Consider the following 26,836-nt stretch of genomic DNA (forward strand, 5'->3'; position numbering starts at 1 on the left):
AATACTTCAGAATATATGATTACTCATACTGAAGATATTCTAGAAAACTAAGCTCAAAAAAACCAACTATTTTTAAATCATGTATCATTGCTTTTTCTGGATAGTGAATAGAACACAATCAAAACTTCCAGATGCCATCCAAAGCAATTCCCAGATCTGTGCCTTCCTTCATTACATTACTTATAAACCCAAACTTTAACTAAGGAAAAAGTAATTATTTTTCCTTAGAAAAATTTGATCACATCCAATATTTTATAAACTCAAGCTGGAACCCTTTCCTCCTCAAATATGTTTTAGTTACATCATGACATACTGCAACTGTTAATTGTTGCTAGAGTTTCTGTCTGTGAGAATTTTTAGACTGACATACACCTCATACATCATTGCTATACAGTGTTCTGAATATTTTTCTTATCATCACTTGTAACAACGGAGTGTAGCTGTTATTCCTTATAATCTAGTCCTTCTGAAAATGCCTATAATGCCTTTTGAAAGCTAGCAGGTGTGATCCCAGTACTTCCGAATGATGTTCATATCGTGTGTAGGGAAAACGATTACTGAATCTATAGCATTCATTAACCTGGCTTTTATATTGCTTACAAGACATGTGTTAATTATAGTATCACTCATGTGTATGTGTAATGCCAGTTTAGATTTTGGATTCCACAATATAGGTATTCATACTTCTCATTGCTGTTCCATTCAACAGGGCATGTGAAAAGAGTAGTGGCTTCCACTTCTGTGATTCTTGCTGAGAAAAACAGCCATTTAAAGGCATAAGTGTCTCTAAGTGCCATTCATGCTCAGGTTATAAGACTCCAAAGAACAAGACTCAAAAAGAAGGCTTAAATTTCCACAAACACCCAAATACTAAATAAATTAATCACAATCTAGTTATAAATGCAATGAATGAATGAATGAATGAATGATAAATAGATAATAAATAAATAAATAAATAAATACTACTGGATAATACAATAGCCCTTTTTAGCTGCTTCAAAGTTTGCACTTCTCAGAACATGATGTCTTTTGCTTTTTTTTAATCTCTATTTTACCCTTTTTTCTATGATTAACCCTCTCCAATTAACCTGGCTAAATAAATTATCATGGCCAAATAAATCCTAATTTCCACCTTTCTCATATTTTTTTCCATTTTTATCCACTTTCAGTCCCTGACCCCACTTTTTCATTTTTCACATCCCAAGAAAATTGAAACCATGATGGAATATGTGAGATTTCCAGAATATTAAAACTGTGAAGTCCCTGAAATTCAATAAAGATTGCTTCTGGGTAGGCATGCACAGATGGGATTGTCTTGCTGATCAATCATATCTCTCTCCCCCAAATATTTGGTAATTATTAGTAGCATTATAATTAGCATGATTGTTGGAAGTCATTTGAGAACTTGACTTTTAAAAGAAGAAACCATATAAGGGTCAGAAAAGGTGCTAGTTATTAGGAGCAACCCCTTAAAAGCAAAATTTGCTAAATCTTTTACTTAGAGAATTTTGGTTTGTTGATCCCATACTTTAAAATCAATACTTACAAAAGTATTTAAGAAGAAAAGTTTATGTTTTTCTATTCAAATGGAGCTTTGTCTGGACAGCAGCTCCTATGTGTTGTTAAAATCTGTGCCTGCAAAGGTATTGTGTTCAATGCAGAGCTAAGAGAATTTAATTTTAATTAATTAAATTAAGTAATAAATCATTTCCAATCACAGAAATATTTTCTACTTGTGTTTTTTATTTGAATGACATGCTCTGAACAACTGTATCACTATGTAACAGTGTCACCAGGGGATGTCCTGGGTCTTTTCTTGTCTTGGCCCTGAAATTTCAGGGGCTGGGTGCTCCTGACCTAGAAACCCTATGTACATAAAGTAAGAAATCTTGTGCTTTGCAAGACATATCTACATGCCCAGACATAAGCCTGTATATGTATTTAACTATTGCCCAAACTAGCCCAGCTACTTCAGTATTATGCATTGTGGCTTTAGCTTACATATTGTTGCAGCCAAATCACACAGAGCGTTAGTGGTTTCTAATCACTACTGAATGTTTCCCTACACATTGCAGTGAGGACACCATTTCATATATTTTCAAGTAATAAGTAGATCTGACCCTACAAGATTTAATAAGATTATGGCTCAAGGGGCTCTTGCCACAGGCAAAACAATATGGTAGGAATAAATAAAATATGAGACAAAGCCTGTTCACTGAACCTTCATAGTATATTATTTTCTCATACTACATAATGCATAAACTGTTTTTATATCTTTTCTCTATATGTAATTGATTTGCCTATTTATGCCATTCTACCATGCTAAGCTATGCAGAAATTCATGAATTACAAAGGCTACTTTCCCCCTGTTTTTAACACTTGAAGTGTACTTGTTGTTGTTGTGAGCCTTCGAGTTATTTCCAGCTTATGGCAACTTTAGGGTGAACCCTTCACAAAGTGTGTGCTTGGCATGATTTGTTCAGAAGAGGTTTACCTTTGCCTTCCCCTTAATATTAGGGAATGTGACTTGTCCAAGGTTATCCAGTGTGTTTGCAGGGCTGAGTGGGTATTTGAACCCTGCTCTGCAGAACTGTACTCCAATGCTCAAAACACACTGGCTCTCTGTAATGGTACTTACTAAAAGGGGAACTTCTGAAATCACCAGCAATACACTTCAAATCAAAATATAGGGGCTTTCTAAACAGCCCTTTGGGACGTCCGGAGGACGTCCCATTTTTAAAAAGGGGCGTCTCTTTTAGACGCCCCATGGCCTAGTACGGACTCCGTCCGTACAAGATGGCGGCGCCCCTTCTACATGGGCGCCGCCATCTTTACGTATCGGACGCACAGCGTCCAGACGCGTCGCACCGCTGCTGACATAGCGAGCGCGCCCCTGGCGCCTCGCTACGTCTCAAATGCGACGCAAAAAGAAGCTCCATTTTGGAGCTTCTTTTTTCGGTCCGCGCGGGAGTCGGGCCGTCTGAAGGCTCCGGTTCCCCCGCGGACCTACTGGCGGCGGCGCCAGACCGCTGCAAAGCGGCGGTCTGTACCCCGCCATAGAAAACATGAAGATCAGCAATAAGAATCATGATCAAAACCTTTGTTTTGATATTAGCTACCTAAAGTCACATCTTACATTCCACTACTTTCACTCAGAAAGTACAAAGGCTTCTACTTCATTCTGAGACTTGTCGATTTAGACTTTACTCTAAGCTCTTGTAATAGAAACAACTGCACCAAGCTGAAAATGGGACTTTAGATGATGATGTATGTGGCTTTTTGGAACTCCAGGCCCTGTAAAATTAGTTGGCACTGACTTACACCTTCCCTATAAATGAGAAACCATGTTATTAAGAACTCCGCTCAATTCTTGCAAATGCAGGGTCATGAACATTTTTACTGACTCTGCAATGTCTTGCTCTTTTCCTACCACTTTAAACTTTTCCTAGAACTGTTGTCTTTTCCAATGAGTCATGTCACTGCATGATATGCCCAAAGTACAATAGCCACAATTTAGTCATTTGGAATTTTAGAAAGAATTCAATCTTGGTTGGTCTGGAAGGTATTTATTTGTCTTTTTGGTAGTCCTCCAGCACCATATTTCAACTGAGTTGATTTTTTTCCTGTCACCTTTCTTCACTGTCCAGCTTTACCACATATATACAGAAATGGGAAATACCACTACTAGATGTTTCTGACTTTGGTATTTACATATCTTTACATTTGATTATCTTATCCAGTTCCTTCATAGACACCTTTCCAAAAGACTTCTTCTGATTTCTTGACTACTGTCTCCATTTTTATTAATGCCTGGATCAGGGCATAGAAAATTTCTATGCCAGTGTCTTCATCAACCACTTTACCAATGCAAGCATTGTTTTTCTGCAACAAGATTGTCAACACTCTCCAACCAATGGTATTAATGCCACAATATCTCCGGATTCTACATCGCCACCTATCAAAGATGCCTTACTCTGCTCTCCCTTGTTTTGTCTACCTGCCATCACTCATGATTCAGGTGATTGCAAGGTAGAACTGAACCTGTCCAGTTTTTAGTCCCCTCCCCCCAACTAGGTTTAACCACACATATAGTAATTACAGTTATTTGTATATGTAAGATTTATCAGCTACTTTAGTTTCAGAGGATGTTCTATACAAGAAATGACAAGTGTATGAAGTGTACCGCTTCAAGTGGATGTTCCACATATGAAACATGGATGCTCCACACACTAAAGTATGTGTATGCAGAGGCAACTCTTTGTACACCCAATTTAATGTGTAGAACATCCATGTTTCATATGTGGAACATCCACTTGGTAGAAACGTCAAGTTGAATGGAAAAATTCCCATTCAAGTGGAGTCCCTATTTATGCACGGATTTGCTGGTTCAGAATTGCAACCAGCACAGCAGAGAGGTTCACCAATTAAGAGCTAAATAATGGTTTTACTGTCATTTATCATCATACAAATACTATGACCTGGGAATACAATTCAGCTCTGACATACAAACACCTTACTTCACATTTCTTAAAATTAGAAAACCTTTCCTTTCCTAAGACATTGTTAAGATCAAAACAATTTTAGAAAAGAGTGAAAGTTTTAAAATGAATGAAGGAGAAAAGAAGAGAAGGTAGTTGAAAACAACAGGCTGGTTTTGAAATGCTGGAGTCAAGTATAATCAAAGTGTTATATAAAGCACTGCTACTATACCCTTTGAAAAGGTGACAATGATATTTAATTCAGCAGCACAGCCTGTACAGCATGCTGCAGTACAAAAACATACTGCTACCATTTCTCCCCCACCCGAATCAAGTCTTTTTTAAAATAAAAGAAACAAACATACAGACAGAGAAATAGTCTACATAGTTTAAAACACAGCATTCAGATAATGAACTTAAACGTAATTGATTTATTCTTTTATTAGAGGGGACACTGTAATTGTGATATCTAAACTCTGGTCCATTTGAGCTTTCAGGGATTTTCTTTTTGTTTTTGTAATAAAAAAGCATGCTGATAAACAAGTAACTCCTCCTCACCGCCACCCAATTGTGTTTGTTAAGTATGGCAACAACAAGACTGCATGGGCTGGATCAGTGCCTCCAGAGGGCTGAAAAAGCAATAAACAAACCATGGGAACTGTAGGAGAACTCTTTAAATTGCCAGCATAAAGCCTGGTCATATGTTTAAATCTGAGACTGTGCTTGGCACATGTTTTTACCTCAACGATACCACCATTTGCTACACTCCTACGGCAGAGCTAGCATGCCAGCATCAAAAAGAAGTATAACAGCCTACACACAGCAGCTGTCCACTCACCCACCTCTTTTTCTTGTTTGCCTCTAAGGCTCTGGCCTGTACTTAGAAGGGAAACATATTTTTAACAAGAAGAAACTGCACTAGAAATGTCATACATTCTGCAGGGCCAGTTGTTTAAAAAAAAAAAAAAAAAAACCACCAAGCCACCCGTGGGGTGCGAGAAGACAGCAGGGTGCATACAGCCTTGTTCTTAGGTTATTTACTGTCACAGCAGAGACAAATTCACATGGTTTGTCCTAGCTGTGTCTCTACAGGTCTCCACAGGGGCACTAAAGTAAAGTTGCCTCCTCTCTTTTCTCTATCCTTTCCCAGCCCATGTCAACCAAATTAAAATAATGATTTTAAAAGCTTTTCCTCTCCATAACGCACACAGGGAATCAACATGATGAGATTGATGGGGAGCTTTTATGGCCCTAGGGCTGCGCTAGAAACTTTCCAGGGTTGCACATTGCACCAGTTCTCTCTTGCACACAATGGATCCATCATGCATGTCATGCATGTTCTCTCTTGATCTCCCCGGTAGTGACAGGTGCAATCCTGCATTCTTTTGGTCACAACCTGCTGCATTTCTTTCCTGTGTACATGAGGGGAAGTACAGTAAGGCAAAACATTCAACATTTGCATAGTGGGGAGAGGACATGATATTTTCAATAAATTTACTTGGTCTGTGGTTTGATTTTCCTGCATTATGGAAAGAAAATATTTGTTGACAATGTTGGGTTTTGCCTGGATTTTGGAATTAAGATAATTCTCTTGTAATGCACAGATGCAATGCAAAATGGTCTGCATTGTTCTTAGAAGTTATTCTCCCATAAGAGAGCAAGTGTGTTATAGTGGCTTAAGCATTGTACTACAACTCTGGAGACCAAGGTTTGAATCCTGCTCAGCCACGGAAACCTTTAGGTGACCTTGAGCAAGTGATACTCTTTCAGCTTCAGAGAGAAGCAAAAGTAGAAACAATCTTGCCAAAAAAAACACTGTGATAGGTTTGCCTCAAGGTCACCATAGGTCAGAAATAACTTGAAGGCACACAACAATAAGAAAATGATCATGTGAGAATGTCGGCTGATGGAGCCTGCACATGCACAGTGAGTGGTCTTTGTGTAAAGGCAGATAGTTTGTAAATGACACAAAATGGACCTGTTAAGGCAATATGAAACAATACAGTAGTAACCCCATCAATTGGAGAGAAAGAGGGTTGAATATGCTACAAAAATAGTTATAAATGATTGTCCATTTCCAAATTGAGTGTAAGGGAACTTGACAATTACTTTTGCTAACCTCACAGATAGAGTCAGAGCCTATAATTAGCATGTCCAGCCACCGTGTGTATGTGTGTGCATGTGCATATATTTTCCAAACCCCTTAAAGAGTCTGTGTGAAATATTGTTAATTCCATATGTTTCTTAAGAGGACCAAAAAGATTTTTTATGCATGGATTCAAGCACCCACAGTCTGAAAATATTTTTAAAAATATAAATTCCACAAAGCAAACCTTACTTTTGCCATATGGGCACCATTTTCCTATGCCATGGTTTAACGGGACTTCAGTATCTATGGATTTTAGTATGCCTGGTGGGTCCTAGAACCAAACCCCAGTAGATACCAAAAGCCCACTTTATATGAAGTATCCTGGATGCCACTACCTTTCTTTCTTTGCCTCATGGACATCATGAAATGGCTTCAATCAAAACCAAGCCAGCATAAACTGAATCCAGGCTTGTATATCATTTATGATTGTGAGATGGTCTTGTTATTGCTATAATTGATGTGAAGTCATAGAGGTTCCAACAGTGGGTTCGGAGGGGAGGGTACCTGAGTTAAGCCTCTCACCACTCTGAACAGCTCAAGTGGACGTGAATCCTTGGACGCAATGCTTTACATAAAATGTTTGCATTACATAAAATTACATTTTATGTAATGATTGTATTTTAACTATGTTGTAACCCGCCTCGAGCCGTGAGGAGAGGCGGGTAAGAAATAAAATCATCATCATCATCATCATCGAGGAAAAGAAGAAAATGGTAGAAATTTGGAGAGCAAGGTTTTGTCCAGAAACTGAAGGGAGATCCAACTGTAGATGAGGAAGATTTTTAAACTAAGGAGTCAATAGACCCAACTCGACCCCAAATCACATTAGGGGATTTGGAAACAACCTGCTTTTCTTTTTTGCAGCAACAGCAGCAGCTGCTCTTTTACTTTCACAGAGATTGATAATAATTCCATACAGCAGAAAAATATAATATTTTTTGAGGAGAAGCTGTTTTTGCTTTGATCTTTTGTTTGATTCTAGTAAATAATTCCTGAAGGTGTTTAAAAGAGAAGGCTACTTAAAAAGCCCCAGTAGCAATCAAGATAACAAAGGGACTAAAGCTGCTAATGGAAAGGATTAAAAAAATTCTGACTAGAACGAGGTTTGCCTTTTTCTTTCTCTTAAAATGTCTTTTTCCTCCTTTCACAGATTGTGACCCAAGGTTTTTTTTCCCCAGCCCAGCTTCATTTTGCAAGACTTAATTCTGGTTCAGATTAGGTGATCACTGTTGTGGAAAACATAAATCAGGTTGGACACTGAATAAGGGACTGAGCTCAAGGGCAATAATTTCTTCTAGCAGTCTTTCAAAATACAAAGGGTAATGTTACATGTAGATAAGCACTGACACAGAGTAGGAAGCTATAGGTAAAGGGAACACATACTGTGATATAATGTGAGCAGAGTCAATACAACAAACTTCCCAAGACAAAACTCAAAAACAGAGGCCATCTAGAATTTTGTAGCTGAAAATGGACAGACAAACAGCATGAAGGTTTTTCTTAAAGGATCAAAGAGAACAAGAGAGTTTTCTTTGCTGATTGCAGAAGACTAGGGATATGAAGAATTCCTGCAAAGTTACTCAGTCTTGACACTTCAAGACAGCCTGTGGAGAGGTTGTAACCAGCACAACATTTCTCACCTCTAATGTGAGAACAAGACAATTTTTGTCAAGTTCTTTGCAATTTACTCAAAATGTCTCTGTGCTAAACTGGTGTCTTTCTCCTTTGTAAAGCAAAGCAAGTGTGCGCACGCATGCATGCACACACACACAAGTTGAAAAGGATCGACTGCTTGGTCCAAATGATGCAAACAACCCATTTGATGATTCTATTTTTAAAAATGTCTGTGCAACAAGGCAATAAACTACCATCGATTAAGCTATACAATTTGCCCAATTTTGCTCTCCCAAGTATGAACATTGCCGCAAGACCTACGGATATAGTTCCTGGCATGTCACTGGCTAGAAGAAAATATTTTGTGGGTTCTCATCCATGCCCACATGAACCAGACAAAAAGATTTACATCCCTACAAATAGCAAGGATAGATTTGCTTTAAACTTTATTGTTTTTTTTTAATAATTTCATTGTTTTGTTTTAAAATCATCTTACATTTTTACATTTAACGGCATTTTGATATGACAATTGATTTAATTGTATTTATTTTTTATTATCAAGTTATTGTATTTGTTTTTTTGCATTTTCTTGTTTTAGCATTTTGAGTTACATGCTGATAGAAAGGCTGGATATTAAATAAATCAATAAATAATACGAATGTCATTTGTTTACATGTGGTTGCTAAGAAAAAGCCCCTTTCAGAGCATGTAACAGCGTGTATTAATTTAAAAAAATAACTATATATTTGCACTCTACCAAAGGATTGCAGGATGGCAAACAGCTAAAACAGCAAACTATTCAAAATTATTTAAGATTAAAATAATAAAATGTTTTAATCAGGATAAAAACATATGAAACAGGAAAACAGGTTAAAACAATTCAAAAGTCTACAATAATAAAAAAAAACCCATGTACATGCATATTTACAAGTAAATTAACCACCAGAGAACTTTAATAAAAAGTCACATCTCAACTTGGCATCAGAAAGAAAACTAATATTGGTACCAGTTAGACCTTTATAGCAGAGCCTGTTCCATATAAGTTGAACACTGTAACATCTATGTGGCTATTTTCTATAACTATGTGAGCAACTAAAGATTTTCCCCCAAAAAAGATCCACATGTTAAAGTCTGGAATGAATGAAAGTGATCTTGAAGCATCAAATCCCCTGTCACTAAATGCTGGCCTACATAACAATGCAGCAACCATGGTTGAAAATAATGCTTCACCAATCTAATGCAATACCAAAAGATGAAAATTATAAAAAAGAAGCAACTGTAACACCTTTAAGATATGTTTATTGGACTTCCCTAGACAACTATCAGCCAGTCCCTAAGGTCCCCTATTAAAGTAAGGTCTTTGAGGAAGTGGTGGCAGCACAACACCAGACATTTTTCAATGTAACAGATTACCTGAACTCATTCCAGTCTGAATTCAGGTCAGGTCAAGGGACTGGAATGGATTCAGATATTCTGTTAGCCTTGCTGGATAACCAGTACCAGGAGCTGGATGCTTGGGGTGGGAGTACGTTCATGTTGGTCCTCCTGGATCTCTCATTTGGCATTTGATATGACCAATCACTGTATCCTTCTGGGACATTTGGCTGATATAGGATTTAGAGCAATTCTTCTGTAGTGATTCCTTTTTTAGTTGTATTTTCCAAGAAGTGTTGCTGGGGGATTATGGTTCAGCCTTCTGATTGTTAGGGTTATACAGGGCTCAGTATTATACTTTTTCACATCTACATGATGCCACTGTGAGAGGTATGCTGATTATTCCTACCTCTCTCTGTCTTTTCCAATGGATGCTTAGGAAGTGGTGGAAGTCTGATTCATTGTCTAGATTCACCAAAGAACTAGATGAGGACAAATAAACTGATGCTCAGTCCAGATAAAACAAAATCACTATTGGTCAGTAGGAAAGCCAATTTGGTGTTGGGATTACCGCCCGTTTTACTTCTTCTGAAAGATCAGACTTGCCGCTTGATGGGTGATCTTGGGACTAGCAATGCATGGGGGGGAATCAAGACCTTTGGAATATAACTATTTAAATAAATAAACAAATAAACCGTGAAGAAAATGTTCTCTCTCTGCAACAGAAGTGCTCCTTCAAAAAAGTACATCTAGGGTCACATAGTGCTCATTGCATATTTGCGTGTAGATGTACATATGTAGATGCACATATGTACTCTAAAGATAATTGGTTCTTATCAACCAATGAGTTTCCTGTTCAGCCACAAATTTGTAGAAATATTTCTTTTAAAAAATATACTCCCAATCACATATACAAATATACCTTCTAAAAGTGAGTGTTTGTGATGCAAAAATGTGGAATGGGGAGTTTCTAGTATACCCATGAAAATGTAGGGTCATACTTACAAATGTCATTGCTAAAATGGATTCCAAAAAAAATGTTCCAGGGAAGCATTTGCAAGACAGAATGAGGTGACTCCTTTCATAAATGTTGACACAGTATGCAAGTACATAGCTCTCAGAGCTTAAAGAAATATATGTAAAGTTTGCCCAGAGGACTATAGAAGAAAGAATGAAAATTACAAAATTTACCCTGTCAGTGAAGAAAATACTGTCCAGAAACATAGATGTGAACAGAACATGCTACTGTACAATCCACTCACAGCTTGTTGATTTTGTTGTTTCTGAAAGTATTGTTCCCACTTCTATATGGGAAAATATATTTGGAATCTAAATTCAATCACAGACTCTTGTTTTGTCTTTTCTGGCATACTTTGTGCACAAAGCAGCATGGAACAACCTAAGATAAAATGTCATTTCATTTTATAGTGATGAGAAATAATGCACTTGAAATTAAAAATTCTCTTTCTGAGTGTACTTTTGAATATTCTAATAATAATAATAAATAATAAAATTTTTATTTATACCCCGCCCTTCCGAGTGATCAGGGCGGCTTACAGTATGCACCGAAGTGCAACAGTATACAATTTAAAAACACATGTGCAACAACAACAATCCATAAAACAATAAAACAATAAAAAAACCCTTAGCCCAACCTCACGGCCATACATAAGGAATGTTCTGCAAAGATTCCAAAATTACAGACTTTGTTGCTGGAAAGTGCACATTCACACAATTCTTTTAGTTGTCCCTAATATACAAACTATTAAATTAAACCTTCTGCATTTCCAGTGATAAAAGGTACTAAATCAGGGGTAGGCAACCTGTGGCCCGCGGGCCGGATGCGGCCCAGCAAGGCCTTGGGACCAGCCCCAGCCTGGTCCTGCCGCCGATTGCCGCCAGGGCCTTTGGCGTCTCGCGTGAGGGGCATGGTGGGGCAATTGTCTATAGAAGCCTCAGAAACATGCATTTATCTTAACATTTTTTTAAAAATTAGCAAAATCCTCTATTTTTTATTTAAAAAATGCCCTCCATTTGAAAATTTCATCCTACATTTGTCCCTGTTTATTTATTTGTTTATTTTTAAAATTTTATTTAATTATTTATTTTTTGGCTTCGGCCCCCCAGTTGTCTGAGGGACAGCAACCCGGCCCCCGGCTCAAAAGGGTTGCCTACCCCTGTACTAAATAATAGGTACCAATAATTTTCTCCAGCTGGTAGCTAGAACTCTAAGCAACATTTCCATCCCTAAGTCAGAATGTTATGTTTTCAGTATCATTCACTACATTTTCCATTCATTTTACCATCAAATAAAATTTCTCATCAAAACTTCTTAGTCAATCTCTCTAGCCTTTCAAAACATATTATTTGCAGGATATGTAATGCAATATTCAGAATTAGAGATGTAAATAAAATTAAAAAACAGTAAGAGTGAGAAAATGGAAATGGAAGAAGAAAGAATGAAGAAGGGAAGAAATAATGTGAAGGTTGTTAATGGAAGTTAGGAGGAGGTATTTTGGATGAATGTTTCGGGTATTGAAGAAGTAATGTATTTTGATATATTTGGGTGTGAAGAATGGTTGAATGTCAGTACTGATATGTAAGTATGTAGATGTATATGTGTGTATTGAAAATAAAAATAAAAAATAATAAAGGGAGAGGAAGTTTATTGATATACTGAAACACCACATCAAGCAAATAAGCAATAACAATGAGGTTTTTCACAGTTTGGGGAAAGTTTGATGGAAAATGCATTTGCACAAATATTTGGGTTTATTAAAAATATTTTTGCCCAAAATTCTGCAGGAAGAAAAGTATTGCTTGCAAAATGCACAGGTTTTGTATGGTTTTTGTTGTTGTTGTTTGTTTGGCAAATAGTTACCAAGCGCAAAACAAACACAGACATAGAAAATGCACAAAGGTTCTTCTAATCTTTCTCAGCAGGAAGAAAACTAATTCTTGTGTGGATAAAACGTAAATACGTACATTCCTACTCCCCATATAGTCACACAGGCTGAAGGAAATTTACCAAGAACACATGGGGGGGGGGGCACATCCAAAGGCTTTCCCAAGCTCAGTCAAATGAAATCAGAAATCAAGCTACTGCTCAAGCGTTTCCTTAACTTTGTGGGCTAGCTCACCTAACATGCAACTTTCTAGAGATTTAAAATACAACTGTTTGGGTGCTTGTTACATTATTATTTTTTATTCAGTTTCCCTGAAACAATTTGTAGTTTGATGAAAGATTCTTCCTTGCTCAGCATGCCTATTTTCCTCAAAACGTGCAGAAATTCAGCTCAGCTACTTAAGATTTTCTGACCCACAGGAAACAAAATACTCAAGTAGCCTGGAGTTGCTTTAGTTAACAACCAGACAGGTTCTACATTCTGTGCTCACAGAAGGACAATCACAGTGGTTTAATGATCTCACGTGGCTCACTTTTAAAACCTTCATAGGTATCTGGTATAGATAATTGTTTCTGCACCATACAGCTTTAGACAGTGGGTGGTTAAGATTATGCAATAAATCTCTTACTCTGGAGTAAATCAACTCAATAAATAAGGTGTATATAAGTTCACCATTCAATAAATGCTTTTATAGATGCACTTCAAATGGGAAGAGCAAGTAACTGAACCTTGCTCCCCAAAAAAGCTTTCCTACACATACAGGCTAGGATGAACTCTAGTTAGTTTTGTGACAAACCAATTTTTTTCTTCTAGTCCATTGAGAACTAGATGCGATTTTAAAAAAAATTGTTTCAAAAGTCCCACTTTTAAAAGGTTGTTTTGTCTCTCCCTGACAGGGGCAAGAGAACTATTTTTCACAGATTTCCTGAATGACAATAAAAGACAAGGCGAACATTTACGCTAATTACATGTGTTGGTGCTAATTTAATTTGCATTTCAAACTCAATTAGCATGTCAAAAGGACGTCTGGCAGAAGTTTAAAGAACATTCCTCTGCTTGAAAAAACTTGAAGCCACACACACACACACACACACACACACACACCCCAATCTCAAGAAATAAATTTTGATTGCAGACCCAACAAGAAATGGTAGAGTTGGGGGGATCCGCAAGGACCATCCAGTCCAACCCCCTTCTGCTAATGAAGGTGTATTTAGAAATCTCAGCCTCAGAGGCAGGGCATGACAAACCTACCTCTGCACACTCACTCTCGCATGGTGATCCTAAGACAAACCTATCATTTTTCCCCTTTTTGGCAGGAAGAGTCTGTTAGTCTGAGAGCGCGTGATTTACCCAAGGTCACCCTGTGGATTTACATGGCAGAGCTGGGCTTAGAACTCTAGCCTCCCACTGCACCACAGAAACTCACTGGGTGACCTTGGGCAAGTCCCATGTTCTCAGCCTCCAAGTCCAACCCTAGAATTCTAGGTATTCCTTCATAGTAGAAGGAGGTTGGATGAGATGACCCTTGGGAATCCCTTCCAATGCTAGGATTTCACCCCTGCCGCTTTTTTCTCTTCTGTGAGAATATGAATGGGAGAGAAAGGGGAGAAGGTCTGAATGTATCCATCACCACGACCTACACACAAAATGCTCTCTTATTTTATTCTCATTTGTTTTTCAAAGCAAAGCTGTGGGCAAAGGTGGGGAGGACATCACCCTAACAAAGGAAATAGCCTCTGATAAAACCCAGTATGGATGTTAGCATTGCTTACACAAAATACACAAATCCTGACCATCGAATTGTCAGCTGAAAGGTCCCTTCACTTCACTTCATTAGGAAATGATTAAAAACCAAAATTCTTACTGGTTGATCAAGAAGTGCTAATAATTTCTTCTCTTTAAAAAGTTTATGAAATCTTTGAATAACAGATATTTTGTGTGTTTATCGAATTTTGACAAGAATTCTTTACATCACAACTCTAGATTTATATTTTCAGAGAAGTGTCTCCATTCTCATTATCTAGACTTTATGAGATATACATCATGAAACCAAAGCATCTTATATTTAGTTGCCTACATAGACATTCAAGAAGGCTTCTCAACAAAAATGTATAGGATTGTATGTAACAGTTCAGTCCTATGTACATCTCCTGTTTGGTTTTTAACATCTTGCCTGATGAAGAAGACCATGGCGCATCGAAAGCTTGCAACAAGTATACTGTGCATTTTGGTTGGCCAGTAAAGGATTTTTGTTTGTATTTGTTAAATGGCCAACACAGCTACCCCTGAATGTTTTAAGTTTCACTAAGTTCAATTGGATTTTTTATCAGGTAAGGGTATAAAGGATTATAATAATAATAATTGTAATCTGCTCTGAGAGCCTTTAGAGCTGAAGGGCGGGGTATAAATACAGTAAATAAATAAAATAAATAATAATTATAGCCTTGGGGTACCGCCCTGATGACTGCCTTTGATTCTCTATTTTTATTTAGGAATAGGATTATGTCCTAAAAAGTAGTATGCCAATGTTCCATGAATTTTTATATCCATAAGACTAACAGTATTTCCTTATTTTGGTAAGCTCATGCAAATTCATATTCCATTGATTGCAATGCAGTACAGAATGAATACATGCACATTTGAATGTGCATTTGGGTAAGCATGTGAAAACATTCCAAGGGGGAGTGGTTGTTCTCCTGCACTGCACCACTTTCCACTAGAGATCATTCTTTTACAGCTGATTTCAACAGGATAAACATTTCAGTATGTATCCTGGTACAAAGGAACTTTATCCTCACTGCATCAATAAAGGGGATGAGGTTTCCTTTCTAGAACAACTGGTTCGGGGAAACAATGTGAGGTGGGGACAGTGTGTAAAAGAGAAGATGGGGGAAATAATTTTTTTGACTCCTCAACATGCCAATGTTTCCAAAAACACAGAAAATGTCAACAATTTAAGCATACTATTAGTAGATTCTCACAATCATTAAGTTATCCTATTAAGAGAGTGGACAGCTGTTCAAATAGATTGAAAAACAAGAGAAATATGAAGTACTGTTTCTTCAGAAAATCCATTTGGAAACTTTCATTAAATGACAAAGATCCATAAAGGCCACACTCTTTCAAAAGCTGCAAATACAAAAAAAAAGTGCATATAATCTTAAGATCTACAAAACTGGAAATTGAAGGGATAGTCTGCAGAAAGGGGTGAGAATTGTACTAACTGAATGAAGTATCCACCCTACCTTTCTTAGCACCCAGAAAAGAAATCAGAATGCATATCCATGCCAAATTATCAAGCATTTTAAAACAGCATATTGTATTCTGTACAACTATAATCAAAGAGAAATTCCAAAATCAACCTACAAGGATCTCAAAAATTCTAATCCCAACACTGCAAACAATGACTTTGAATATATTATTCCCATGTATTTGAATATGTATTACCAAAACAGGGAACTCACATAGCATGACTTTCTATAAGTTTGTTTTCTAGTCCAATGAATCCATGGCGGGGAAAATACAAATTCAACCTTCACAGAGTTTGCAATAGCTATTAAGCATATATGAAAAACACAGATGTAGTATCCTACCTTCGTATATAGCCTTGAATCCCTGGGCACTCACAGCAAAGTCAGTAGTGAAGCAGAGAGTGAGTATAGAACCTGTGCTCACTATAGATGATGGCAGCTGAAATCCAGAAAGCCTGCAGTATGTAAGGGACAAATAGCAATAGTGAGATTAAAAGACATCTCACCCTATGTTATCATTATAGCAATAATTACAAGTAATAATAGCAATAAAATTTTAATAGGAATGTATCAACTGTTCTGCTGCTGTCTTGAGTTGTATTTCACCTTTGATACAAATGAATTTAATACTGTATAAAGTTTTTTTCAATAATATTTGAGTATTTTCAACAGCATACTTTCTCAAAACAGAGTCTGCAGGCAATGCATCCATCGTGATGTAATAAAGGCAGCATGAATTCCCCCTTTCCCCACTTATTTTTGTATGTATAGGGTAGTACCAATCCAGATATCCCAAAACATGGTGAATATCTTAAAAATCAGTATGTGTTGTTAAATACCCTCAAGTTGACTTTGACTCATGGTGACCCCATGAGTGAGACACCTCCAAGCCTTCCTGTCCTCAAGTGTTCTGCTCAGGTCCTGCTGGCTCAGGACTGTGCCATTCTTGACTGAATCTATTCATTTAATATGCAGCTTTCCTCTTTTTCTACTATCCTCCATCTTTCCTAGCATTATTTGTCTTTTCCAGTGAGCTGTGTCTTCTCATGATGTAGCCAAAGTATGGAAGCCTAAGTTTTGTCATCTTGGCTTCTAGGAAGAACTCAGGGCTGATCTGCACTAGTACCTATTTATTTTACTTTCTCACTATCCATAATATTCTCAGTGCTCTTCTCTAACACCACATCTCAAATGAATTGACTTTCATTCTGTCTGCTTTCTTCATGGTCCAACTTTCACATTCCCATAGGGTTGCCATAATTCTCTACTAAAAACCAGGACAAAATGTAGACCAAAATATAGGACAATTGTAGGATAAAATTTAGCCCAAAATGTAGGACATTTATGAAAAATGGAAAACCTTAAATGTCCTACATTTTGGGCTAAATTTTATCCTACAATTGTCCTATATTTTGGGCTAAATTTTGTCCTACATTTTATCCCGGATTTTAGTAGATAATTATGGCAATCCTACATGTGATAGACTTTAATGGACTTTAATGTTACTTTAGTGTTAGTTTTATGACTTTGAGCTTTCAGACTTTGTCTACTTCTTCCACAGCTGCCCTTCCCAATCCTAATCTTTTTCTGATTTTTTGACTGCAATCTCTGTTTTAATCAATGATGTGTCCAAGGTATGAAAACTCTTTGATTATTTCTATTACTTCGTTGTCTAGACTGAATTTATGTAAATTCTCCGTTGTCATTAAGCCTGACTTTGTGTTTTCTTCTTTAACTTTCCTTAGTATTTGTACCAAATCTTTGGGGTTTTCCCCCCTGCAAGTAGTAAGGTACCATCTGCATATCTTAGCTGTTTCTTCCTCCAATCCTCACTCTTGCTTCTTTTGAGTCTAAATCTGGTATTCATATAATGTTTTCTGCATGTAAGTTGAACAAACAAGGTGATAGAGTGCAGCCTTGCCTGACCCCTTTGTCAATTAGGAATTATTCTATTTCTTCATGTCCTGTTTTAAAAGTAGCTTCTTGCCCTGGTTTCTCATCAGGACAATCAAATTCATTGGCATTTGGCACTGATTTCAAAGAGAGCCCAACACCACCTCGCGAAATCCTTAAACATATCTGTACAGGCTGATGAATACAAACCATTCGCTGTGTGTAGTACAGTGAGCCCTTGTTATCTGCTGCAATTTGGTTCCAGGACCACTTATGGATATCAATATCAGTGGGTAACCAATTCCCATTTAATATAATGACACAGCAAAATGTTCTCCTTATCTAAAATGGAAAATCAAAGTTTGCCATTTGGAATTTATACTTTTTTCTTGAATATTTCCATGTTACGGATGCTTGAGTCCATGGATAAAAAAATCCATGAATAAGGAGAGCTGATTGTAGGTGCAGAACAAAAAGATGGAAAAGAAAACACAGCTCCTCTTAATTAAAGAGGAAATGCCAATGTCCAACTTTTTTCTGCATAGCTTCTAAAGATGTAGGCGCTCTGTAGGCGTGGAAAGAATATTCAAAAATATTTTTAAATGACTGAAAAACTTATGTGTGTCTAATGTGAAATTGAAGGCTTTCATAGTTTTTTATGGGGTTTTGGGGCTATATGGCCATGTTCTGAAAGAATACATTCCTGATGTTGCACCTGCATCTGTGGCTGAAGATGCCAGACACAGGTGCAGGCAAAATGTCAGGAATAAAAGCAAAATTTGCATGTGGTTGTTTCCCCACAGAAAACAGCATTGTCTGCATTGAAGATAATATTTAAATGCAGAAATCTTAATTCCTACAATGTTATTTTATGTACAGAAAAAGCTGCTACTGTAGATTTGTTCTGTGTAAAATTCATTCATGATTGATTTGCATTAAAAATCATTTTCTGCACTAGAATTAATATTTCTGTGTTGGCATATTATTTTCAGCACAGAAAATGCTGCTTTCTGTGCTAAACAATCATGTGTGAATTTTTCTCAGAAAAAAAATGCTAATTACAAAATTTCTTACACAGGAATTAATTTTTTAAAAAAAAAAACCTGCAGGAAAGAAAATTGCTGAAATGAGAAGAAGAAAAAAGAAGCAGAATTACATCCCTAGAGCCATGCTGCCTGATTTGGGGCCACTCTAGATATTTCCTAGTCATAGCCCCCCTGTGGTATATTATAAAAATTACCATAACAAATTAAATTAGAATAAGGGGAAATGAGTAGAAGGCTAGCTTCTACTTCTAGAAGGGCCTTTTCTATAGCTGCCCCAGCCCTTTGGAATACGCTGCCCACCGAGCTCCGCTCATCTACCACCCTGGCCCAATTTAGGAAGGATCTCAAGACCTTCCTATTTAAGCAGGCATTCCCTGATTAAGATCCTGTGGGCCTCCCCTCCTCTTCCGTGGCCATGAGGACGGGCGATGGGGCTTTTATTGCTGCTTTTAGTTTTATTGTTGTACTGATGTATTGGTGTTTTGTGTTTTTAACTTGTATTTGTGTGCACTCATTGCACTTTTGTAAGCCGCCCTGATCTTTCTGGAAGGGCGGGATAAAAATAAAGATTTTATTTATTTATTTATTATTATTTTTAAAATGCAGAACAAGAACAACAATTTATAGTGAAATAAGTAGTCACACTGAATTTAAAAAATCATAAAGTCATTGGACAGATTTCAGTTCCATCAGGTTAATATAATATAGAATATAAATTCATAGAATTTTAGAATAGAAAGGAACATCAAGACTCATTTAGATCCATCCCCTGGTGCTGCACAGCTGTACATGAAGGAACTTGCTGATGTATTCTCCAAGCCATTTGCCATCATTTTTGAGAAATCGTGAGAAGCAGATGGAGTGACAGAGGACCAGAGAAGGGCAAACTTTGTTCTTCTCTTCAAAAAAGGGCAAGTAATAATAATAATAATTATTATTATTATTCAAGAAACCAGTGTTGGCAGAAAGCTTGATGTCACCCAATGCAATAACTCAAGGTGTCACTCTCATGGACCTCCCCTTATACCAGACAATATAGAATGCTTAGTAATGTGTTGTTGTTGTTTTGTATACATATGTTCAGTGTCATTCGTTTATTTATTTCTCATAGGTTGGCTATGAATGCCAACTTGCCAAATGAAGCCCCGTCTCCTACAAGGAGTGCTACCTGCTGGGGATGCTTTAGTTGGGGCTACTACGTTGAACTCAATGGCACATGAAGCCTTTTACAACTCTATGATCCTATAACAACTTTTGTAGATGGATAGGCTTTGAAAAACCAGTTATGATGTTCAAACTAGATATCTGTAAAAACAGGGTCTATTTGAACAATATGTTGGATCTAGTCATTGATCAAAGGCATATATTCCAATAGGCCTCAACATTCATTATCAGTTACATGACAATATGTTCTCAAACTAGCATAGCTTTTTCCCTAAGTAGATAACTTGATAATGCTGAATGATGAGGTAGCAGCTGGGTAATACTAAAAAAGCTCTAATCTCATCATGTTCTCATATTTGTTTGATATACTTCATATACACAAATCATACACACATCAAATGCTGAATTTCAGGATATATTTATGTAATGTTTTTGTGGATGTATCTTGATCTCATATTGCCTTAGTAAATCTTTCCAGCTTTTGGATGTCTTCCTACTGGGACCAATATTATTGACAAATGACTGCTGTTCTGCCTTTGATTTGCTATGGGATTAGATTTGAGGCAATACATTTTAAACTTATTTTGACACAGGCTACTTTTTTTTCTTTTCTGTTTTGAACTTCTTGGATCTAAGCTGAGTAAATGCAAAATGTGTGGATATTTCAAGTATACTCCTCTTTAAATAAATGCTCAAACAAGACACAATGTGTACTAAGAATGGTATAGATTAGTTATTAATTGCATGTTAATTTTTTACTGTCTTAATATTTAGGGTATAAGACTAAGCCAATATAGGCTCCCAATGAAGGCCATCCCATCCAGTAATATTTGAACACCTAATGGTCCATTAGGTGTACACGTTAGGTCAGCAGTTTGAGGACCAAGTGTCATGTGATGGAGTAAACACCTGTCACTAGTCCCAGCTTCTGCCAACTTAGCAGTTCAAAAGCATGTAAAAGTGCAAATAAATAAATAGGTACCCTAGGTACTTTGGTGGGAAGGTAACAGAGTTCTGTGCAGTCATGTTGGCCACATGATCATGGAGCTGTCTTTGACAATGCTGGCTCTTTGGCTTAGTAACAGAGATGAGCACTGCCCCCTACAGTTGGACATGACTTGGCAACCTTGGAGATTTTCACACCAGCGCATAAGTGCTGGTAAAATGCAGCTAAAATGTTTAGGAAGCACGTGTGTCTGAAAGCCTGACATGCTTCCTAAATGTTAGGGAATCATCGGCTCCCCTCCAGCGTCCCTGAATTGTTTGGGGAGAGACAATTTTCTCTGAACGCAAAGTTTCCGTTCATAGGAAATTGCCTCACCCTCAACGATTCCCTGATGTTTAAGAAGCATGACAGGCTTTCAGACACACGCGTTTCCTAAACATTTTAGCTGAATTTTACCAGCACTTACCCCACAGTAAGCACTGATCTGAAAATCTCCTTTGTCAAAGGGGAAACCTTTACCTTTACCTTTAATGAACCAGTACAATAGATGTAATTATTTAAACTTAAGTAATAAAATTAACACAGGTTTATGTAGCCAGATCTAAAAAATTTAGATACTACATTGCTTTTTCAAGCACTATTTTTAAAAATTACCTCCTCCTAATATCCTGCTAAAAAATTAAGAACTTTCTATTGGCACATCTATACTGATGAAAGAATTTTTATGGTCTGCAGAGACTCTGGAGTGACTCCATTAAGTCAACACATGCAAAGCACTTTGAAGCAACACTACCAAAACCAGCCACAAATTCTTCCTTGGTGAATTTGCTCCCACTTCCAGCATGCATCAACCTATCAGCCAATAGCCCTTATGGACTCCCCCATGTAAAACACATTACGCCTATGCTTGAGCCCCATTTAAATGAATGGGGCTCATGCATGCGGCGGTGTGCACCATGGGTATGTGCCCCATTCGTCCCTATGGGATATGCTGCCCCTTCTTTTCACACGGCTTTCAGCATATGCTGAAAGCTGCGTAAAGCTGTACTTTAATTCCACACTTCTCTCTTTCATCTATCTATCTATCTATCTATCTATCTATCTATCTATCTATTGTATCAGAGGAAGTAGACTGAAATCTACAAAGCTCATGCTACCAATATCTTTATTTCAGTTAAGTCTTAAAGGTGCTACAAGATCTTGCTACATACTGATTCTACAGACTAACATGGCTATATCTTTGTAGCTGGCCTTTCTTTCAATGAACTAAATGAGACAATATTATTCAACTACCTGGATTATAGAAATAGTTAAAAGCAGGTGTTGTGTTTACCCTCTTCAGGTTTGCTAGTTTTCCTAGTCTAAGCAGTTCTTTATCCCATGCTTTTGTTTAATCTGTAATGGAAAACTATCAGGCAAACTATACTGATATCTCTAAACACCATGGTGCTTATGTTCAGTTTAAATTGAGGGATGCTCTGAGGAAGGGACAGTATTCTCACTACAAAAGCAAAATGATCTTTTTGCACAATATAGAGGAGAGATTCAAAAGTATAGATGCCTTTTTCAAGGTGAGAAAACTTACATTTTTAGCTGACAAAGACAGTATCAAAGTAAGAGGCTTTATCCTTTTTTTCAACTATGTCTTTGTTTTCCCTATAGTGCTAAACAGTCATTCATGTTTCCAATACCAGCAGCATTCCTAAATTTTAAAGAAATGAAGAAAACATTTCATGGCATATCTAATTGCTTAAAAAGTAAGCCCCCATTCCCCGAAAGTCTCCTTAAAAGGGATTAGTTTTTCATCCTCCCTCTTTTCTTCCCCTTTCATCTCCTCCTTCCATGGATCCCATGGAAATATAAAGATGTTACACATGCTGAGGTTATTTGTCACTTTCAAAAACTCTTGATTCTAGTATATTTTTCAATAATTTTGATTATTTCCCATTTTAAGACTTCTTGAATATTGTAAAATGAGCAAGTATTTGTAGAACTACAGATGTTCAAGATTCCTCAAGCCCCCTTAGAGAAGCTGAAAAAATCCTCTTGGAAAAAGAATCAGAAGAAATCAGTCATTATTTTTTCCTACTCAAAGCAAAGCTGCAGTGTTTCTATAACTCACCCCCCCCCAATTGGTTTAGGGAAATAAGAGAACAATCCTAAGTCACAACGATGGCTGAAGACTAGTTTGAGCCAACTCAAGGCCAGCTGAAGCTGTGGTGAATCCAGCCAAGGGATGCTGGCAATTATTCACAAGTTCCTTGGCTCTCCATTTGTTCCTGGGTCCAAGGAGGTTTCAGTGATGTAATCAAAGTCTTTTACTCCAAGTCTCAAGTCAGATCCCCACCTTTGAGTCTCAAGAACTAAGTCGAGTCCCTTCAAGTGTGGGGCCCAACTTTAACATAAAAAAGGAGTGGGGGATGTGGGGGGGGATGCAATCTCAACAACTATAAAATCAAGATGTGCACAAATTTAAGTAATAAAATTAAATTACAAGTCATAGGAAGCTCTGTGTTCTAACATATTTACAGACTGCTGTTCCTCTCCTGTGCTCTGGGTGCATTCAGCAATGGACTGAAAATCCTAGCTGATTATTTGGAGGGGGAGGGGGGTTTAGAAATCCAGGAAGGGAGCTGGCTATGAAATCCAAGAAGGGAGCTGCCTTTAGAGCACCAAGGCAAAGGCAAAGATTTATATGATCTGAAGAGAAAGACAAAGTCAATGAAATGACTGAAGACCGAGTCAAATGACTCCAGTTTACATCACTGGAGATTTGCAGATGGCACCTCAGCTCCTTCCACCCTTTCTCCACCCTCCTTTGTTAGATCTTCCACAGGCTATTATCAGTTGGCAGAGCAGCACACTCCTCCACTGGCTGGTCTCTAAGATCAAACCTCAGAAAGGGATTATGTCAGCATAATGATAGTTCAGCAGGCAGAAAGCTAGATTAACTGGCTCAAGAGGCTTGTGTCCTTTCCTCACTTCCTACAGCTGGTACATCTTTCAGTGATAATAACACTGTAACTACCGTACGTAGGAATAAAATCAGATAATGGTAGAAAGGACACCCTGGAAATTTGCCCCTTTCTGTACTTTTTAGGTCTCCTAAAAACATTCCTAATTGGAATGTTCTTATTCAGACAAAGTTTTGGCATTTAAAATGGGTTGCTACAGAAGGAAGCTTTCTTTCTGGAATGGAAAGAGGGGCTGGGTACTGTTAATCATTTTATTTGTGTGTGTATGTGTGTTTTACCAATTAGCTTTTATGTTTTAGCTATGTATTCTTTTATTTTGTTCTTGCATGCAAGAACAAAGATGTTTTCTCCCTGCTGTGAGATTATGAGAGACTGTGCTCATTTCTGACAAGTATTCACATGGGAAAAAACACCATCACAAAAATAATCAGTCAAGATGAGATTTTACACATTTGAGAACTTTTTACAAATAGTGCATTGATGCAGAAACCTTCTCTCTCTCTCTTCTCTCTTTTGCAAAAATGCAAAGAAAACATTGGAATTCTGTGAAAATGTTTCTTGCACAAAATCCAGTATCTTTGTGCAAAATCCTGCATCTTTGCAAAATGATCCAAGACTTTGCAAAAAGTCCTGAAACACAAACATAAATATCTCACAACCTTCTTCTTCTACTTTTTTTTTTTTTTTTTGATAGGACTGTCTTGCTGTGATCCATTCTTACTGAAGATGAGAAAAATCGTGTTTTTCCTTAATCCCTATTGTTATCTCTTTTGGCCACATTTTTGTTATAGAAACTGAATATGAATTTAACTAATAAACACAGAGATCTTAATAGGTTGGAGGTTTGTTGAAGCTGACCTCTATTTTGAGATTAGCCCTAACACATATCTGATACACACTTTCAAGCCTCAGTCAGGAAGAAAGAACACCTCCAATGAAATCAGAGGCAAGGGGTGGGGACAAGATCCTATCTTGTGCTAAGTTCATCTCCTCTCTCACACTTTCCAATTTGCTTCTACATTTTCTTCATATTTGTTTTTTTCTCTGTGCGGATGTATTTTGTTATAGATCATGGGCTGAAAGCTGTGGTTCTGAGACCTTATATGATCCCTTGCAGCTCCTTTTTGCATTCCTTGATTCCATTACACTCCCAGGAACATGAACCACCTTGTCAAATCTGTATTTGCTCAGATCTGGAGAAAAAGATTCCAGAAGTCAGGAATTAACTTTCAAACAGTAGCTTCCTATCCAATCCCAGCACTGTTTAACTTTGAAAATATTAATTTCTCAAAATGCCGGATTTCTTATTTTTAAAAAATTGCCAATCTGTGAGAGCCCAGAAGGCAATTGTCCATCCCTGTTTTACAGCAAGACAAAATAAATGGAGTATATGAAGGCCATGAAGAGACCCACGGGGCAAGTGCTTGGTGCTTGCTATAGAAGCACCATTCTGCTCTTACCACCACCCTTTCCACCAATTACAAGTGAAAATCCAAGATACAGAAGAGAAGTGAGGCTTGTCAAAATATGCCTCAACAGTTCTGAGGTTGGCTTTAGCAAGCCCTGAGCCTTGTTCATGGACTAAACATTACTGATGCTTCCATATAGAATCAGAATTCAAATACTTATCTGTGTCAGTCTGGAAAATCATTATGCAAAGGGCTTTTGTAGCACCTTAGACATTGACTGAAAGAGAAAAGTTGGTAGCATGAGTTTTATAGACTTGAACCTACTTCCCGCCATGTATCTGAGGAAGTGGGCTCAAGTATATGAAAGCTCATACTAAGAACTTCTTTCTTTCACTTAGTCTCAAAGGTGCTACAAGATCTATTTGCATACAGAATCAGATTCAATTGCACAAAAAACGCCACTGTAACTGACCATTGTGACTTTAAAGGTACCATGCTAGAGAGGTGAGACAAATTTGTAACAGATTGAAGGTAAGCAACAATCTGCTTTGGAGTTACACACAAAACACCTAACCACAAATGCAGCAATACCAAAAAATGGTGGTTTGAACTTTGGCTGATACTGAATATGGGCATGGAATTGCTGGTTCAATACTTTCAAAGTATTTTCCCTAACTGGAACAAATACATATTTCATAGGCTTTTTTCTGCCAAAGAAAATACAGTGCAGTTGTTTCTATTTCTAGTCCCAAATCCCTTTCCCATACGACTCTCAGCCCATTGATGTTCCCTGTAGATACTTGAAAGTTACTTGATTAGATACTGAACACTTGAAAAATATTTTACAAAGTAAAAAAGAGCTGGTAAACTTACTACATTACTCTTTATTAGCAGGGGCTCCCAAGTGATCACTGCACATTTTACAGTTGAGATATAAAGCCATTTCCCAAATTAAATTTGTTTACATGCCAAACACATCACTTAGGGATTTGGTGCTTACTTTGTGCACATTGGTGCCTTTGAGGGGTTTTTGGATTTTTAGCATGCAGATTATCACATTTGCCAACTTTAAAAGAATGTGAGGAAGTTCCTCAACAATTAAACCTGGAATGTTAAGTAAAGCAAGTGTCAAGAAGACAAAATCTGTTCAAATCCCCTGACAGTCAGTGTGCTTCTGCTTTTTAGATCCCTGATAATTAGATAAACTCACATTGCCTCAGGCAAAGCTTGAAATACTGCCATTCCCCTACTTTCAAAAACAGGTACTGAGGAACAAAGCAATATTCAAGGTTCATCTATCTGTATTCAGTGAAAATGAATATGGGGAACAAAACGTGGGTTGAATTTTATCTTTATACAATCACATTAATTTCATATTGCTTAAATAAACTGAAGAATATATGATATGATACAAGGAGAAGGATGGCCATGTTTTTTGTTTAGTTCGCTGTCCTCCCTCTAGTAATATCTTTGCTTTGGTCTCTATTCTGACACCTCACCATCTTCTGCCCTCCTGAATAGAGCTTGGAAAAGAAACTTTACATCTCCCAGAATCCCCCAGCTAGCATAACCAATGACCATGTTGGTTGGAAAATTCTGGGGTTGTCATTAAAAATAAAATGACATAA

At 37.3% G+C, this 26,836-nt stretch overlaps 1 protein-coding gene across 2 annotated transcripts in view; it reads right to left on the reverse strand.

The window, feature by feature from the left end:
- Positions 1–26,836, reverse strand: part of CSMD1 (CUB and Sushi multiple domains 1) — a 1,231,469-nt gene that overhangs the window by 860,780 nt on the left and 343,853 nt on the right. For both annotated transcript variants that reach the window (XM_042480556.1, XM_042480547.1), the window contains exon 3: positions 16,118–16,230. In XM_042480556.1, coding sequence (XP_042336490.1) covers positions 16,118–16,230 — 113 coding nt within the window. The remainder of the gene's footprint in view (positions 1–16,117; positions 16,231–26,836) is intronic.

The sequence above is a fragment of the Sceloporus undulatus genome, chromosome 1 (genome assembly GCF_019175285.1).
Source record: "Sceloporus undulatus isolate JIND9_A2432 ecotype Alabama chromosome 1, SceUnd_v1.1, whole genome shotgun sequence".
Taxonomy (NCBI): Eukaryota; Metazoa; Chordata; class Lepidosauria; order Squamata; family Phrynosomatidae; genus Sceloporus; species Sceloporus undulatus.